Here is a 15,741-nt window from a genome sequence, read left to right on the forward strand (position 1 = left end):
AAAACTCCGTTGCCGGTAATTTCTTTCTTTGTTATCAGTTGATCATATTTTTGCAGGATGGGTGAATGTTGGCCCTTACGGCCACCTAATGTTTGTTTAGATGATTGGAACCTAATAGAGAATAAAACAACTTTTCCATCTTCCTTTTTTTTTTTTTTTCTCATTCGAATAAGAAAGAGGGCGGAGGATTTTATCTGACCTTTTCACCTCGAGCCATAACTTCTGTTCTTCCGGTAACTTTTGGCTCATTGCCTCGATTTTCACGGGTTAGCTCTACTGCTGCCTTTGTGAGGCTCTCCCCAGTGGCTTCAGACTCCTGTATTGCATTTCCAAAAAGGAAAATGTTAGATGGAAAACTCCAAGAAAAAAAATTAATACTTTTTCACCTAACTGAATTGATCTTGATTTTAAATATAAGACATTTTTTTATATTTATCAATTTTTTAAAAATTATTCTTATTGATATTCCTCAACCATAATAAGTAGGAGGGAGAGGGAGAATATTAAAAAAAATAATTATAGTATTTTGAAAAAAAATATCATATTTTTTATAATTAATTAACTTATCTGATTTTTTTAATCTAATTAAATTAATTAATCAGGTAGGAGGTGAAAAAATCACTCTACCACTTCATGCTTATTCTCATCACTGACAGGTTGACATGTAATGCTACTATTCTTCATGGCATATTTCATTGCGCTTGGCTCATCTCTTGCTGTAAGAGCTTTGTCTGTGGTCTCTGGACCCATATCGCTTCCTCCTCCTGCTCTCTCTTGTCTCTTCTTGTCACTAACGTCTTCTGAACTGGACCTTTCTTCTTGTATATTATCACTATCAATGGTATCCAATCTTGTTTTAGCTCCTTTATCGATAGTTGTTACATCATTCCTTTTAGGCATGCAAGGCAGACTCTCGAAAGTGTGATTGTTGTCTTCGTTGTTCGATATTTCAGCTTTATTTTCTTTCTCCATTGAGACTTTCTGGTTTTCTCCCACTCTGCGTGTGATCCTTCCTCAGACATTTTTATGGTAGTAAAAGAGAAGTCTTCGTTTGCCTTTGTAAGATTCTCCGAGATCTAGATTCTCTTTCCTCCCTAAATCCATTCCTCCGCCCTGTTCTGTAACCCCTGAGTTTGGTGCTGTATCCTAAAACCAAACAAGAAAAGGAAAGGAATAAAGGGAATTGAGTACAGGATAGAGACAGGTTGGTTTAGTCTTTTTGACTCAAAAGAAAACGACCTTATTAAAGGTTTCAGAACATGTAGTTAAGGTATCAGATTCCTTCAGAGAGCTCGTTGGTTCTGGGCTCTGTTCTAGGATGTTTTTGCTTCCATTTGTCATTTTAGTTGTAGCAGGGACCTGTTTCACATATACAATTCTTGAAAAATTCTCAGGAAACTAAAAGAAGAAGATAAATATACCTGATTTTCAGCACAGCCACCAAGCATAATGGCATCTGTATCTTCTGGGACACTCGTATGATGTTCAATTTCAAATTGCATGTCACCTTCTCTCTGTGTTCCACGTTGAAAATTTTCATTCGGAACATTTTCTCTAGATTCAGGGACATTGTCCTCACAGATGCTCTGTTCTTTAGCTTCATAAATCTTTTCATCTCTTTGGTCTTCAGCCGTGGATTCAGAAACCAATTCAACTTGCTCATTTGTATCTGCCGCTTCAACAATCTATCCCACAATAATATCAAGTCAAAGCAAAATATGAGGAAAATAGGCGAAACCATAAATTTATGAAAATTTGCAAATATTTTTAAATAATGAAAAAAATGATTTCTAGATATTTGCTATGAGGTTTTAAATTAAAAATAAAAATGTGACAATGAGATAATTCTAACAACTCAATAGCGCATGATTATGGGTTCAAAAAAAAAAAAAAAAAGCAAAAACTTCTGCGCTTGTCGTGTTTATTAGAAATATGTTATTACGTTGCTTCTCTAGAAGAATATTGTTATTCCTTGCTGCAAGATTTGTAAGCCTCAAACCTTTTGTGGGGGAAGCTCATCAATAGGCTCATTTTCCAATGCAGTTTCTGCTTTCTCTATTGTAACACCTGTCAAACTGCCATCCAAAGTTTTGTCCTTGTCATCTTGTCCCTGCACAGTCTCGCTATCTTCACGTGTGCTGTTTGTTGTACACTCAAAGGCCTCTATCGAAACTTTTTCTTCATTAACTGCATTAATTCGCAAGTGTCATCATGATATGCCATATTACTAGCAAGAGAGATACATACTATAATTGGCATTTTGGTTAAAAACTATGTGCAAACCTTCATTTTTAAGCAGGGGGCTATCGGCATTTGAGCACTCTTTCGTGACATTTACAAATTCCAAGTCAGAAGTGCCTGCAAGTTTGACAGTTTCATGTTCCTTTTCAGGTAATGTGTTCTCTATTGAGTGCACAAGATAAGTTTCTGCAGCTTCATCAATGATTTCCTCTCCTGTCGAAATTGCATCCGTTGGATGAACTTCTGCATTCCCCATGGTTGCTTTTTCTTCTGCCAATGGTGTTGGATAATCTAGAGACGTTGGAATTGTGCTTATGGACTGTTCTCTTTGGTGCTGAACTGTGGTTGTTTTATCTGTTTCCCTAACACAAGAATCAAACTTCAATTTACCTTCATTCTGCTCTTCCAAAATCTCCTCCTTTTCTGAGCTGAAATTCTCTTCTTCTCTGCCAATGATATCTATGCTGTCTGATGTTGTCTTGTCAGTTGTATTCGGTGTTTCGCCCTCATTCTTAGAGACTATAACTGAGTCTGTGTCACATTCTATGTGTCCTGTTCTAGGATTCTTTAGGCCCGCTTCTTCAATCTCAATTATGACAGGCACAATTTTGGGGACATCGGTGGCAGCGTCATCTTTCTTCATAAAACTTGCTTCAGTCTCTTTGTCATATACCTTGGCTGCGGAAGAAGGGTCGTCAATATTAGTTTTTGATGCATCTGAGGATTTCAAAGCACTGAGGCATGTGATTTCCATATTTTGCTCCGTTTGATTATTTAAGGTCAGAGGTTTTTCTCCTTCTGTCGACTTTGTTGACTCTGTTTGTTCTAGGAGTTTGGATGTTGACACTTCAACCTGTTTCATGGGAAAAATGCTCATCAGATATTACCAACATCGCACGGAATCAAAACATCAAGTATTAATTTGCAAACTATTAATGGTAAGACCTCATTTTCTGTTTCTTCCCCAGGTGATGTTATTTTACCCTCTGTGGCGTATTCTTTGACGCTTTCATTATTATCGGCTATCCCTGATCTCTGGCAAACCTGTTCAAAAAAATTTTTGAGAATAAACAGAGCCTTATGAAATAATGGAAATTAATATTTCTTCTTTCCTAACCTCGTGGGTAAACTTGATGGCATTTATATTTCCCTCTTGATCAAGGGATGAGTTTAAAAACTCTTCATGATTACTTCGTGGCTCCAGGTTTGATGCTGGGACTTCCTGAACAGATCGAGAGTCCTGATCTTGAAGGTTATTGTCATTTTCCTCGGTTTGAATGTTATCGGAGCGGAGGAGCATCTCTTCACTTTGATCATTTGCCACAAAGTCACCCTGTATTATAGCAACAAATTAACAAAATGGTAGAAATACAACAATGTACCAAATGAGAAGGAAATAAAACTGTGATTGTGACTTCATCTAATTTGAAAACAAAATAAAACGTTGTTTTAATTGATTATGAACTGAGTTTTCTGAGACAGCATATTGGGTTACAAGATGATGACAGTAAAACGGAAAAGGTTGAAATGTCTATTGTTCACTTAAAGTTACCAAAAGGCAAAAGAGCTTTTCTGTTGGAATGCACAATAATTCTCTCTTTGGTTAGATATTTTTCTTCCCTGGCTTGTTATTTTTTATCTACCTTTTCTATTAGAAGTTCGCCGCTTTTGGTATTAAGATACTCTTCTGGACTACTAGAAGTTGCTGTTTTAAGTTTAGGTGCTTCTCTCTCTGCTCCAGTGATTGCTGAACTATCTTCAGTCATTTTGCTAAGCTCCTCTTCTTGAAGGAGCGTGTTTGTCACATCAATACTTGACTTCCCATCTTCGGCATGCACCAATTGGTTGTCAGTAAGGGTTAATTCTATTTCATGGTTGATGCATGTGATTAAATCTTTCTCGTTGACGTCATCAGATATTTGTTCTTCTTGATCTATCACTTCTTTAACCTCCACGTTCCTGTTCTCTGAGTTTGTTTCCGCCTCTTGTCTTTCAGCAATATCACCACCCAAGCAATTTGATTTTGTTTCATTTGCTGTTACATCCATCATCCCTTGGGCACTATTAGAACCTTCAAGATGGTCTACATCTACTGGCTTGACCTCCTTCATGGCTGTGTTTTCATTCACAAGTCTCAGAAACTGGGCTTTAGAATTATTAGTGCTGCTGCTGTCTTTTTTTGGCACACCTAATATAGATGAAGGGCTTTTGACTAGAGTATTGTTTTCTTCAATGGTCAAAACATCATGGTCCTCTATGGAAGATGTTGCTTCAATCTTTCCTTCTGATTCTGTGGCTTCAACCTGTTTAGCACTCAAGTTTAGAAGCTCATAGTTACGGTCAAGAGAGTGCAAATTAGAAATTTAGTAAAGAAATTCAGATATCATATATTATACAACCTCCTCCTTGATTTTTGTTTGATCACATTCAACTTCTTCCATGTCCTCTTTTCTTGCGTCCATCCCGACTGTTGCAGAAGGCAATGTCCGAGCAGTGCTCTCCATCTCTCTTTCTTCTGGTTTTAAAGCAGAAACTTGTGTCTCTGATGGTTCGCTTACCTTTGTTTTAGGGAGAGAGAAATATTGTCATTCAGAGATTATTACCACAAAAAAAATGCATATATCATGCTTTTATTGGTGTTTTAAAGCCAAAGCTATCTTAGTCAAATCTTTAGAGCAGTTTCACGACTATTACATACTTTTAAAAGATTTTATGGTTTCTTGATTGGATGTAGTAGTCACGGGCACCTGTATAAAAGAATAAAAGTATCACAAGGCTCCACTTTATGATGGAGAAGTAGTATGGTGAAACAAATATTTCAAATTCATTACCTTCTATGTTATTAATCAGATCACATGGCGCTTGTTGAAACACACCATATGATAGTATTCAAATAAACATGCGTAATAATCGTACATGAGGAAATTAACAGCATTCAGATTTCTAGATGCTCACCTCCATGAGCCCAGAAGGAAGGCTTAAGACCGAACTTCTCCCTTCAATCTCTCCTCCTGTGTCTTCTCTTAAAGTCTGGATTTTCATTTCATCATTTTGGGAGCTTTTCATTGTTTCTTCAACAGATTCTTCTATGACTTGTTTCTCACTGATATCTTGTCTGCTATTAGTTTTGGGTAGATCAAATGCCTGTTTTCAAGGGTGAAACTCCAGAATCAGGAAAAATTATTTATGGAGAAAGGGAATGCATGGTCTTCTGTATGTTTTATTATATAAAACAGGTGTGTGACTGTGAAAATGCTTGCAGGTATTATGTTTTTCATAGTTTAATTCAGATCATCCTGTTTAAACCTCAACAGCCTTTTTTCCTTTCTCGGTGTCATCTTCTGGTATGCAACTCTTATTCTTATCAGTCATTGCTGCACCATCCTTAGGACTTTCTTCCTGAAAGCAGTGCTCAATCTTTTCTTGTCCAACCGATGCTGTTTTGGGTAATCTTGATAGGGCTTCACTCTCATATGCACCTGCCATTGTACATGTTAGATGTTTAAATCTTATCAGAATACAGACACGTGGCTAAAGTAGTAGCTTTTAGTATTATTGTATATTCTTCAGAAGTTCTATAATTCAAAGCCACGCCAAGCTGCTGATGAGATTAAAGAATAATTGTTTCAGGGGATTTCAAAAATCATGACAATCTTTAAACTTAAAGTAGCTGTAGTTTCTTGAAGGATATCAATCAAATTCACTAAAGACAAAAAAATTGCTCAATGTTTTAAGCATACCCGCTAACTTATGCAATCTCATTTAACTGCTTACCGGGGGTTTCTTCCATCTCTTTTGGTTCCTCTGTTACAATTTTGTCATCACCTTTGATATCAATTTTTTCTTGCGAGAGTGAATCTGGAACACTATCGAGTTCTTCAATTTCCTTTGTTGATTTTATGATTGTATTTGCCATCACCATTTCTTCTGATTGCATGTGCTCTGTAACCAAGATCTCTGTGCTTTGTGTTTCAGAATGTTGTTCATCTTGCTTGTCATTTTCAGTGCAGGTCTTTCTTGAACCTTCAAATTTTTCTTGGGCTTCAGTTTCGGTTTCCTCGCCAGTCTCATCAACGTCAAATTTACCCGAGTCTTCAACAAATAGGTCTTTAGTATTTAGATCACTTGCAATATTTCGTGGGAGTATTGTTGCTTCGCTGTTGATCTTTTTGGTGGACTCAGCTAATGGGAGACTCTACAAAAAAGGGAAAAAAAAAAATTGAAGTTTGTCAACTCAGGGGTTTGCATTTTAACAAAAAGCAGAAGTTGAAAGTGTCCAAACTTTTAAATCTAAAGCATGACAATACTCTACCTTCTCTGTTGAAATTAATATTTCCCCACTATCAGGTGAAGAAGTTGGTTCATCTTTATCTTGTTCTACAGAGCATGTGTTTTGTTCAATTCTCTTTTCAGCATTTTCTCCTTGAGCTTCTTCTTCTGTCTTTTCTGCAATCAATATTGCTTGTTTTCCAAGCTCATATTCTTGATCATTTTTCAGCAATGATTCTCTGTTTTCCACATCATGTGTTTCTAGATTGATTCTGCTATCCTCATTGATCTCAGTTAGTCCAGCTTGACTGATGTCCTCCTTATTTGCTCCTTTTGCATCTCTGTCGACCGGAGGTACATTTTCCTCTGGCCCCCCAGATTCACAGGTGTCTTTATTTTTATCTTTGCTGGCTGCATAGGAAGCCTCTTGTAGAGTTTCCACTGCTTCAATTGCAACTTGTGGACTTGCCCCATCTATTACTGGGTTAGAAGATGGGTTTTCCCTGTCGTCTTTTGCTGTTTCATGTGACTGTTTATCAATGACTTCCTCCATCTCTTTTGATTCCCCTGGTGTGATTTTCTCATCTTTCTTGACATCTATTTTCTCCTCAGAGTATGACAATCGAAATTTCTTTATTTCTTTAACATCCTTCATTGACTCTAAGACTGTTTCTTTTGTCACTATTGTGTCCACTTGCTTTATAATCAAATTCTCTATGCCTTGTATTTTAGGATGATGTTCATGTTGCTTGTTATATTCAACACAGAACTTACTTGATTCTTGACGTTCTTCTGCGATGTCAGTTTTAGAGACAATATCACCACTCTCTGGTTGCTCTGTTTCCTCAACTAATGGATGATTAGTATTCAAATTATTTGCAATTTGTTGGGGGAATATCCTTTCTTCATTGCTGATCTCTAGAACCGACTCAATTAATGAGAGACTCTGCAAAAATGGAAAGTTAGTCAGTTCAGAGGTTGTACTTTAGTTAAATCATCTGAAATTACAAGATTGGCATGGGTATAAAGGATTCTTTTAAAAAGAAAAGAAAAAAGAATCAAGTTCTCTAATACCGAAGTTGAAAATGCTCAAAGTGCCTAATCCAATACACAGCAGTATTCCTACCTTATCTGTTGAAATTGATGTTCCCATTGTATTAGGTGCAGATGTTGGTTCTTCTGATTCTGTATTTTCTAGTATCAGATGTGCCTGCTCTCCAACTTCGAGCTCTTGTTCATTTTTGCAATTCAAGTCTCTCTTTTCCCCATCATGTGTCTCCGGATTGATTTTACCATCCTCATTGTTATCTGGGAGTCCTGTTTGAATGATTTTCTCTTCATGCTCTCCTTTTATATCTCTATTTGGGCATGCTAAATCTTCTGATTTTGCTGTATCATCAACTGGAGTTACATCTATCTTTTGCTTTACCGACTCACAGATTTTCTGGTTGTTATCTTGGCAGGTTGCATTAGAAGCATCTTGCATGGTTTCTCCTGCTTCTATTGCAACATGTGTATTCTCCTCGTTTGCTACAAGGCCGGAAAATGGGTTTTGAAGCTTTTCCTCGTCATCATCTTCATTGTTTGAGGGAGCTTCAAAAGTAGTTTCTTCAACGCCATGATTATATGGACTAGGTGCAACGGTTACTGTGGAGGCACCTTTAACACCGCTAGTCATAAATTTAAACTCCTCATTATTTTCATGCTGTGACTTATCACTTGACCTGATTGATTCGGGATCCTTCCAATCAACCTCCCGTACTTGACCTTCTTTCTCATTCTGTAATACAGTTGAGATTATCTCTTTAAGCTCATCCTCAACATGCATGGTATTGTCTATGTCTTCATTATTTATACAAGACTCAGATATGCATGTAGCTTGTTGATTGCATTCCAAATCAGCATCTTCATCTCTCTTTGGAGTTGTGTTTTCATTATTTTGGGAAGTTATCATTTCTTTTTCTGTACTCACCAAGATAACTTGGAAGATTGCATGTTGATCTGTGATTAATTCAAGATGTTGATCAAGGTAATTGTTGTTTATAGAGGTCTCCTCTTCATGAACCTTGGGATTTGGTTCCTCGATGCTTGCCAGCTTTGAAATTTTGGCATTATCATCTTCTATGTCATGGTGATGTTCTTCAAGAATTTTGTCTTCAGTGGCTTCTACCCGATTTTGATCTTGTCTTTCATTCTCCGACTTCGTGAGTATTTGGTGCTCTGAGTCACTGATATTTTTTGTTGGTGACTTGTCAAGGGAGGATGAATCCGCAGAACTTTTGGATTCTGCTGAGGAACATTCATTTGGATTGTTGTTCAAGTGGGTTGCTGTTGAGTATCCTTCTTTCGGTCCGGTGGTCTGCTATGAAAAAAGTTACACAAAAGAGTGCAAGTTTCTTTCTATCAGAAGCAACTTATAAATTTCAAGTATAATGAAGTAATTGGAGCTATATTACGTTCTTCAGCACTCAAATAGTACATTGGAATAACCTCGGCTACCTTTTTTCTTTCCTCAACTTCATCTTTTGGTCTGGGACTCTCACTCTTCCCAATCAATGTTATTTCTCCATCCACACGTTCTTCATGAGAGCTCTGCCCAATTGTCTCATCTTTAGCAGAGTCTAGTGTGGGTAGTCTTGATGGGTCTTCATCCTCAGTTACACCTGTCATTATGCGTACTAGATGTTTGAATGTTGTCATTGATTCAGAGAGGCAGCTAAAGTAGTAGCTTTTGTTAGTTCTTTTCTCTTCTTCAACGGTTTTAAAATTCAATGCCACAGAAACATGTTGATGGGAGTAAAGATTTATTGCTTTGAAGCATTTTATATACGTCTGCATGTGTATTTGAACTTAAAGAAGTTGTTATTTCCTCAGGCATGGGGATGAAATATGCTAAAGATTAAAAAAATGCGAGCTAAGCATACTTACTTTCAGTTGCAATTAACTGTTTAATGATGGCTTCTTCCTCTACTGTTCTTGTCTCTGATATGATTTTCTCATCACCCTTGATACCTCTTTCATCTTCAAAGTGTGAATCTGGAACCTTTTGAAGTTTTTCAATATCCTTTGTTAATTTTGTCATTGTTTCTCTTGTCACCATAACTTCTGAATCCATTTCCTTTACCTTTACAACCAAGTTCTCAGTAGTCTGTGTTTCAGAAAGACTTTCATCTCGCTTGTTATTTTTAGAGCAAAACTCGCTTAATTCTTGATGTTTTTCCCGTGCTTCGGTTTTGGGGAATTCACCAGTGTTATATGGTTGCCCTGTTTCCCCAGCCGATGCATCTGTAGAATTTAATCCATCTGCAATTTTTTGAGGGATCACATTTTCTTCACCTTTGATCTTTGTGATCGACTCGGCTAGTGGGGAAATCTGCCAGAAAGTGGAGTTACTCAGTTCAAGGCTCACATTTTAATGGAATAACCCATATACATTCATACAAGAGATTGGTTGAAATCAAAGTCCTCTAAAACAAAAGTTAAAAATCTCCTAATTGTTCGATTATAGAGCAAAATTCGTACCTTTTCTGTTGAAAAGGATGTTTCCCCACTATTTGGTTCGTCTTTCTCTCCTATTCCTTCATATTCTTCCACAGGGAGGATGTTCTGTTCAACTCTCTTTTCAACATTTTCTCTTGAAGGTGCTATTTCAGTCTCCTCTGGGATCAGAGTTGCTTGTTGTGCCAGTCGATCCTCTTGTCCATTTTTCAATTGTGAATCTCTCTTTTCCTCATGGTGCTTTTCCAAATTGGTCATGCTATCCTCAGAGATGTCTTTGATTTTATCTCTGCAGACTGTTGAGGCAACCTCGTTTAGTGTCTCACTTGCTTCAGTTGTAACTTCTGTACTTACTCCATCTGTAACCTGGTCAGAATATGGGTTTTCAAGCTTACCATCGACATTATCACCTAATTTTAAATCCGCATCAAACCAAGCTCCTTCAACATTCATTGTGCAGGCATCTTCTTTGTTATCAGCATGTTCTAGCTTATCACTTGACCCAATTGATTCAGGATCCTTACATTCACCCACCACTAAAAACGGCATATCTTCTTTCTTCTTCTGTACACCGTCCAAGCTTAGTTCTTTAACGCCGTCCTCAACATGCATGGCAGGGTCTCTGGCTTCATCTGTGGCGCAAGACTTATCAGCTCGTTCATCTTCCTCACCTTGACTCTTGGTAGTCAAGTCAAGCTTAGGAAGCGGAGCTTCATTGATCAGACCCATGTTTGTCTCTGGTGTGCTTGTAGGTTGTTTGATGCTTTCCAAATCAGCATCTTCTTCTCCCTTGGCTCTTGCGTTTTCATTTTCCTGGGAAGCTATCATCCCTTTTCGGGTAGTCTCCGCCATTACTTCTGAATATTTATATTGATCTGTCATTGGTTCTTCAGCACGTACCTGCCTTGAAACTTCTGCACCATCTTTTTCTGTGTGATAGGTAGACTCTTCAATCTCTGTCTCGTTGATGGCTTCAACTTTATCACCTCCTGTCTCAACATTGTTACTTACTACCCCTGTTTGATGTTGCTTTTCATCTTCAGATAACTTTGTGGATGTTGGATTCTCTATCTCATCCACCTGCTGACAATGCTGTGATTTACATGTATATTCTGCTGGTGACTTTTTGCTGGGGGATAATTCCATAGAACTTTTATTCTCTGTCATTGAGAATCCTTCTTCCGGTATACTCTTCTGCTATAAAATTAAGTTACATAAATCAGCATTAGTTTCTATCTTCCACAAGCAGGCATTTAATGTTGAAGCATAACACTATTTAAAGTTACTGCCATACACAAGGTCGTTAGTTCTTTAGCTTTCAACTTATATTTTTCCATTTGTGAATTTTTATTTAGCTTGAAGATTGAAAACGACCTAAATATGCTTCCATATTTCAATTTTACTTGCAATGATCTTTCTATTTGAGATTAAAGGGAATGATCCTCTAAACTGTTCTTTGCATATTCGTAAAGCTATTATTTCTTTCTCTAATCTGCTCATTAGAGCTGTCAAGTCCTCTAGTTACACTTTTCAACAATCTTTCCCCTCTAACTATTTGAAGAAAGTTCTTATTCAAGACAAAGTCCTTTTTTTTATTAAAATTTAGCAGTGGCCCTTCATAATTAGATTGCTTTTATGATGAAAGGAATAACAACATCGCATCAATTTTCACACTGCTTTGATGAACAAATTAGCAGGACCACGTGTGCTCAAATGGATGCCAATAACAGCAATATATCACTATCTTATTTCACTTAACGCATTTAGTTAGAAAATTTAAGCATGATTAGATGTTTTCGGGTGTGGGCAAAAATTGTACAAGTTCCTGTAATCACAGCTACATGTCAGAAAGTCCTGGTTATAACGAAACTCTGAAATACGTTCATAGACTATGAACATCCTACGACACACATGGAAGTAGGTCCTATGATGAATGATATTGAGCTGATCACGCATTGAAGAAGATTAATAGATGCTTATAAAAGTTGAAGAACCAACTTCAGCAGTATCATCATGCAGCAGTTAAAAATCGAACAGAAACATTACTTGGGGTAACCCAGATCTTGCAAATAGCGATCCAGAAATAGACTTTATGACACATATCCAGATGCAGTAGCTAAGCACGTGAAATGATATATGCAAATTCTGAAAAAGCTGTGATCAGAAGACATACCGATGCAGATTCATCTTCTGGGATATTGGCTTCAGTCGCCATTTTGCATGCCAGGTCATTCAGTATAAGTTGTGACTGCATAAAGAAACCTTATATAATGGATCAAAAGCTATCTCACTCTTTTGCTGTTACTGCAGTTTCTAATGTGCTGGAGATTCTGGTAGCTTCAAACTGAAACTGCGCATGACTTTAAATACATGTACTTGGAAATTACATATATCTGATTTCTGAAGTGGCTTAGAAAGGACAAAGAACCGCTTGTAATATGCTAATGTATATCAGTGAGTTGGCCACAAATGACATGGACCTACTGATGTATCAGTCGCATGCCATAACAAACAACTTCATGTGAATGACAAATTTCCTTCTTTTCTTTTTTCTCACTCAGAGATTATCTCTGTATTAAATGGATGCTCTGAAGACTTTCAGTTTCACTTGAACATTTAAAAATTTGACGCAGTTTAATCTTAATGTTGCTTTATCCTAGGATACGGTGGGACAAAAATTCGACAGGCAGAAGGAAAAAGGAGGCGTAACTTTTTATCTGGTCATGATGGCTTCTTGTGGGGTAATGGATCAACTTCTGGATGTTACTGGCTGTCCTTGCCAAACTTTTTCAATGATCTATGATCATGGCATGTCTGAGAAGAAGCAGTATTTAACAGTAAAAACTTAGAACTGACATTCTTTTTTTGGTTTGTGACTGTTGGTGAAAAGAAATAGTGGACTTTAATGTGATGATGTTGGAGAAGGCAATTTGAGAAGCATCTTGTGTGTGATTGGGTGGTGGATGTGAACAAGTCCAAGGATTATATCCTGTAATTAACGCTGATAACGTTTTTTAATTAGTTATAAATATGGTGGGCATGTTTGAGCAGAATATTGTGGAAATTACACGGCACATGGATTCACAATGTACTAATGGGCCACCACTAGAAGAGTCCCACACAGTTCAGTTCACGAAGTCCCATAAAAGCATCTCACTGGATTTGAAATTTCAAGTAGGAATGGTAGTTAACTGACAATATCAACCGAAACGCACGCTCCAGAGCTTCTTATGTAGCAGGCTGTCAAATATTTGCTTTTTCTGAATTTTGTTATATTTTTTAAAATAAAACAATTGCCTCCTTATAATCCAAAATTAGGTGCTATTGCATGATTATAGAATATGTTTGGACAACTGATAAAAAAGTATCGTGCTAGCTGTGAATAACAACCAAGAACATCCTGGCCAAAAAAAAAAAAAGGAGTTGGCTTCTCTCTATTCACCACCCAACTCAACCATTATATCAAATTTTAAACGGAATATATCTAATATTTTACATAGCTATTATTAAAATTTAGCATCATGAATAAACAACATAAATCCAAATTACTAAACCTGATATACCCAGTTTAGAAACTTAATAAAACTAAACCTTTAAAAATTTGACTTAATAGTTGAGATGTGTCGTGAAAGTTGAAAAGGAGGTGAAGAAGAGAAAGTCGAATAGAAAGAAGGCAAGTTAAAGAAGTACTCCTCTTCTTGTATTTATAAACTTCAAATTTAAAAATAACTATAGTCCATTTTATAAACCTTAATTTGGGTTTGTTTTAATATTTAATATATTTTTTTAATGTTACCTTTAATTATTTTTCTCTCATCATATTTCTCCACTTATTCTTTCATCATTTTTCTTTATTTATTATAAGAACATATTTAAAAATAAAAATATATTTTTAACATATTTATTATTTTAATTAGTTATTCATTATTCGTAAACTAGTTATTCGAAACATAATACTCCTCTGGTCCTAAATATAAGAATCATTCGGTAATAAAAACCGGTAGTGTTATTACTCCTCCAGTCCTTAATATATTTCCCAATTGTTGAGTTAGTTTTAGTCATAAATATAAGACCCATCTATCATATTTATCAATTTTTTTTAAATTACCTCTATGAATACTCCCTTAACCATAATCAAGTAGAAGAGAAATAGAGGGTATTAAAAAAGATGATTATGGTATTTTAAGAAAAACGTATCACATTTCTTATAATTAACTAACTTATCTAGTTTCTTTAATCTAATCAAATTAATTAAATGAGTCTTATATTCAGGACACGAAGAGTATTATCTTATGAATATGCTCATTATCAGATAAGGAATTAGGAAGAGTCGAAATTAAAAAAAGAAAAGTTGAATCTTTTGGGATAATAGACGTGAAGGCGTGAGGTTATGGATGGATGTGATTTATTGTCATTTAGCAATAATGCGTGTGCGCATCAGGCAGAAAGCAGCGTAACGTTATAAAGAAAAGCTCCATTATTAGACAGACCAGCTTTGAAATTATTAGCCTCTTCCTCGCCGCCCAAACGTCAGTTTATTGGAATGTTATTCCAACTTGCTCCCTAGCTTCCGCACCCCAATCATTTCTCTTTCCCCTCTTTCTCCTGTTTGGATGCAAAACCAAATTATCCCTACTGCGCTCGAACGCCGTTTAGATGAAAGAAAGGCGATAGTTTTCTGTAACAAGGGGAAACATATTTCCTCTGAAAACTTTCTTCGTGGCAGATTCATTTTCAGCGAAGCCCAGCAGGGGAATTAAAGCGAAAGGTACAAGCGATGCCTGTTGTTTTCAACATGCCAGAACAAATAACGGAGATATAAATATTTTGGAATATAAAATTTATAAAATAATTCTGAAGTGTGTAAAATCGAAGCATGCATGGAATAAATAAATCTCTTGAACACGTACTTCCAATAATTACTACCAGACCTGCCCCCTGATATGCCCTGCGAGACACGTCAAAAAATAAATTCGTTCCAGTGGGACAAAATGGGAACCACCTAATAAATTTATATATTCTCAGGTTTTGTGTGTTTTAAAGTTTGAACAGGATCTTGTCTATCTGTTTAATTGAATATAGAAGCTTCATATAATTGCTTATTTCGTACTTGGTAGGGAAGTTTTAATCAAGTGGCTTTGTTTTCTAATACTCCTCTGGTCTTTAATATAAGACCTAATTATTGAGTTGGTTTTGGTTCTAAATATAAGACCCATTTCTCATATTTATCAATAATCTCTAAATTAGCCCTATGTATACTCCCTTGATCATAATTAAGCAGAAGAAGAAGAAGAAGAGGGGGTATTGAGAAAGATGATTATGGTGTTTTAGGAAAAACGTGTCATATTTATTATAATTAACTAACTTACCTAACTTCCTTAATCTAATCAAATTAGTTAAATGAGTTTTATATTAAGGACCGGAGGAGTACATGTAACTGGTGACTTCTTCGCTGTCGTTTTATGCAAATGTCGTTCTGCTGCAAAGGATTTTCTTTTCCTTAGCTCATGTCTGCTACGCATGGCCCATTCCACGTCATATTCTTATTGCTTATCACATTCTTAACATAAAAATTATTTAATTAGTTTGATTGGATTAATAAAATTAGGCAAGTTAGTTGATTATAAAAAAAATATGATATGTTTTTTATCTTAAAACACCATAATCATCTTTTTAAATATCTTTTAACATCTTTTATTTGATTATGGTTAAAAGATTATTCATAGAGATAAT

At 36.1% G+C, this 15,741-nt stretch overlaps 1 protein-coding gene across 3 annotated transcripts; it reads right to left on the minus strand.

The window, feature by feature from the left end:
* Nucleotides 1-928: 928 nt before the first annotated feature.
* Nucleotides 929-12,964, minus strand: LOC114729495 (titin). 3 transcript variants are annotated; one of them, XM_028916492.1, is made up of 18 exons: nt 12,182-12,964; nt 10,033-11,202; nt 9,439-9,883; nt 9,010-9,173; nt 7,637-8,869; nt 6,554-7,456; nt 6,016-6,436; nt 5,548-5,720; nt 5,197-5,385; nt 4,641-4,799; nt 3,885-4,544; nt 3,359-3,574; nt 3,187-3,285; nt 2,284-3,094; nt 2,000-2,187; nt 1,422-1,685; nt 1,240-1,359; nt 929-1,146 (listed from the first exon to the last, which is right to left on the minus strand). In XM_028916492.1, the coding sequence occupies exons 1-18, from the start codon at nt 12,260-12,262 to the stop codon at nt 1,015-1,017; spliced, it is 7,428 nt and encodes a 2,475-aa protein (XP_028772325.1). In that variant the 5' UTR covers nt 12,263-12,964; the 3' UTR covers nt 929-1,014. The 3 variants fall into 3 exon arrangements, with proteins under 3 accessions (XP_028772325.1, XP_028772324.1, XP_028772326.1); XM_028916491.1 differs by having other exon boundaries at nt 10,033-11,205; XM_028916493.1 differs by lacking the exon at nt 1,240-1,359 and having other exon boundaries at nt 10,033-11,205; nt 12,182-12,963.
* Between the last annotated feature and the right edge of the window lie 2,777 nt (nt 12,965-15,741).

This window comes from Neltuma alba, unplaced genomic scaffold (assembly GCF_004799145.2).
Source record: "Neltuma alba isolate B1F8T4 unplaced genomic scaffold, ASM479914v2 tig00012640_pilon, whole genome shotgun sequence".
Lineage (NCBI taxonomy): Eukaryota > Viridiplantae > Streptophyta > Magnoliopsida > Fabales > Fabaceae > Neltuma > Neltuma alba.

What these genes read in the sequence shown, in the direction of transcription:
- LOC114729495 (XM_028916491.1), bottom strand. Translation starts at nt 12,262, where the DNA reads ATGCAGTCACAACTTATACTGAATGACCTGGCATGCAAAATGGCGACT. An exon ending in CATCAATTTCAACAGATAAG is followed by an intron (nt 7,457 to 7,636) that starts GTAGGAATACTG and finishes CCATTTTTGCAG; the next exon opens with AGTCTCTCATTAATTGAGTC. An exon ending in AAACAAAAATCAAGGAGGAG is followed by an intron (nt 4,545 to 4,640) that starts GTTGTATAATAT and finishes AGTGCTAAACAG; the next exon opens with GTTGAAGCCACAGAATCAGA.